At 39.7% G+C, this 2,673-nt stretch overlaps 1 protein-coding gene across 2 annotated transcripts in view; it reads left to right on the forward strand.

The window, feature by feature from the left end:
- The window catches only part of MIPEP (mitochondrial intermediate peptidase), a 213,713-nt gene that overhangs the window by 33,799 nt on the left and 177,241 nt on the right, over positions 1 to 2,673 (forward strand). For both annotated transcript variants that reach the window (XM_014548582.1, XM_005877283.2), the window contains 2 exons: positions 453 to 635; positions 1,446 to 1,602. In XM_014548582.1, the coding sequence (XP_014404068.1) occupies positions 453 to 635; positions 1,446 to 1,602 (340 nt within the window). The remainder of the gene's footprint in view (positions 1 to 452; positions 636 to 1,445; positions 1,603 to 2,673) is intronic.

Genomic DNA, 2,673 nt, shown 5'->3' on the forward strand with positions numbered 1-2,673 from the left:
ACACATCATCACACACTTCAAAACCAGTTAAAGACACATTAAAAGATCTTGCCTGGGAAGTATTAACCCACCCACTGTATTCACCAGACCTTGTTCCTTCTTTTTAGATTACCACTTGTTCAGATCCATGGCACACGCACTTTTTGAGCAGCACTTCAAAAGGTATGAAGAAGTGGAAAATAGGTCTCTGAATGATTTCCCTCAAAACAAGAAAAGTTCTATAGGGATGGTATCCACAAATTACCTGAAAGATGTGGGGGATGTGTAGCTAGTGATGGACTTTACTTTGAATTAAGCACTTTTGATGATTCTCTTGAAATTATGGGTTTTCTTTGATTACAAAATCTGCATTATTAACTGGTACACCTGGTATATGGTTATTAAATTAGTTCTACAATATTGCTTAAATGCCTTTAAATAACTTTTACTCCCCCACTTCCCCCCCCATATAGCGTAAAAGAGCAGTGGACCTGAATGTTAAAATCTTGGATTTGAGTAGTACATTTCTTATGGGAGCCAACTTTCCCAACAAGATTGAGAAGCATCTCTTACCAGAACACATTCGCCAGAACTTTATACTTGCTGGAGATCATGTAATTATTGATGGTCTACATGCAGAATCACCAGATGACTTGGTATGTGTATTCCATTTTCTTATAGTTCAGATCCCATCTGTGTGCTGCTACTATCTTAAACCAAGCCCGGATTCAGTGATAATATAATACTACCATTACAAATACTTCAGTGTTGCTAAAATTTTTAACTTTGGGATTATTAATTCCATAAATGGTTTGAATGATGAAAATGGGTTAATTATTCATGTCTTATGAAGAACTCAATTTTAAAGTATGATAAATAATAATGATTTTCTTTTTTTAATCCTCACCCAAGGACATGGTTTTACTGATATTAGAGAGAGAGGAAGGGAAGGAGGGAAGGAAAAGAGGGAGGGAGGGAGAGAGAGAGAGAGAGAGAGAAAGAGAACATCCATGTGATAGAGAAACATCAATCGGTTGCCTCCCATACATGCTCCGATAAGGGATCAAACCCACAACCTAGATATGTGCCCTGACCAAGAGTCGAACCCACATTTTGGTATACAGGACAATGTTCCAACTGACTGGCCACCTAACTAGGGCTGAACTACAGATTTTTAATGCCTATTAGTCATCACTTCACCTGGTTAAAGGTGCTTTATGGCACATGGGTTACATACAATTTTGTCTTACCATACCCCAACAGAGAACTGTAGTCAAATATGTTGTATCTCATACTAGTTTATGAGTCATAAAGCTTTATTTACTTTGTGCAAACCATTATTTTATTTTTATAGCTAGGATCACTTGAAGAATAAAGTGGTGAGAGTTAGCCTATATTATTATTGCATAGGCTATATATTTGTATCATGGTATTTATAGTTTTTATCATTTGCTGTTTAAATATAGGTGCGAGAAGCTGCTTATAAAATTTTCCTTTATCCCAATGCTGGTCAATTGAGATGTTTAGAAGAATTGCTCAGGAACAGAGATCTTCTGGCAAAGTTAGTAGGGTATTCTACATATTCACACAGAGCTCTCCAAGGAACAATAGCTAAAAATCCAGGTAAGCCTGTTTATCCAACTTTTAAGGACAAAATAGAATTTTTTTGGAACTAAACTTCTCACCTTAAAGGTTTTTCTTTGAATTATTTTGAAATATAGTTGACATACCATATTATATTAGTTTCAGGTGTACAACATAGTGATTCAGTGATCACCATAATAAGTCTAGTAACCATCTGTCACCATACATAGTTATGATATTGTGTACTCTATTCCTTATGCTGTATATTATGTTCCCGTGGCTTATTTTACAACTGGAAGTTTGTGTTTCTTAATTTTCTTTCCCTTTCCTGCCCACCCTCCTCTGGCAGCCATCAGTCCTCTGTATCTATGAGTGTATTTCTGTTTTGTTTTGTTGTTCTTTTTTTTTAGGTTCCACATATAAGTGAAATTACACAGTATTTGTCTTTCTCTGTCTGACTTATGTCAGTTATTATAATAATCTCTAGGTTCATCCATGTTGTCTAAAATGGCAAGATTTCATTCTTATTTTTATAGCTTAGTTATATTCCATTATATGTACCACAACTTTTTTCTGTCCATTCGTCTATCGATGGATATCTAGGTTGCTTCCATGTCTTGCCTATTATAAACAACTAGAGGCCCGGTGCACAAAAATTTGTGCACTCGGGGAGGTCCCTCAGCCCGGCCTGTGCCCTCTCGCAGTCTGGGACCACTCAGGGGATGTCTACCTCCTGGCTTAGGCCCGCTCCCCGTGGGATTGGGCCTAAGCTGGCAGTCAGACATCCCTCTGGCAGCCTGGGAGCCCTCGGGGGATGTCCACTTGCCAGCAGGAAGTAGGCCTAAGCTGCATTCGGACATCCTTAGCGCTGCTGAGGAGGTGGGAGAGGCTCCCACCACCATCGCTGTACTGGCAGCCGTCAGCCTGGCTTGTGGCTGAGCAGAGCTCCCTCTGTAGGAGTGCACTGACCACCGGGGGGCAGCTCCTGCATTGAGTGTCTGCCCCCTGGTGGTCAGTGTGTGTCATAGTGACCAGTCATTCCCAGTCGTTCTGCTGTTAGGGTCAATTTGCATATTACCCTTTTATTATATAGGATAGAGGCCTGGTGCA

The sequence above is a fragment of the Myotis brandtii genome, unplaced genomic scaffold (genome assembly GCF_000412655.1).
Source record: "Myotis brandtii unplaced genomic scaffold, ASM41265v1 scaffold516, whole genome shotgun sequence".
In the NCBI taxonomy this organism is placed as follows: Eukaryota; Metazoa; Chordata; class Mammalia; order Chiroptera; family Vespertilionidae; genus Myotis; species Myotis brandtii.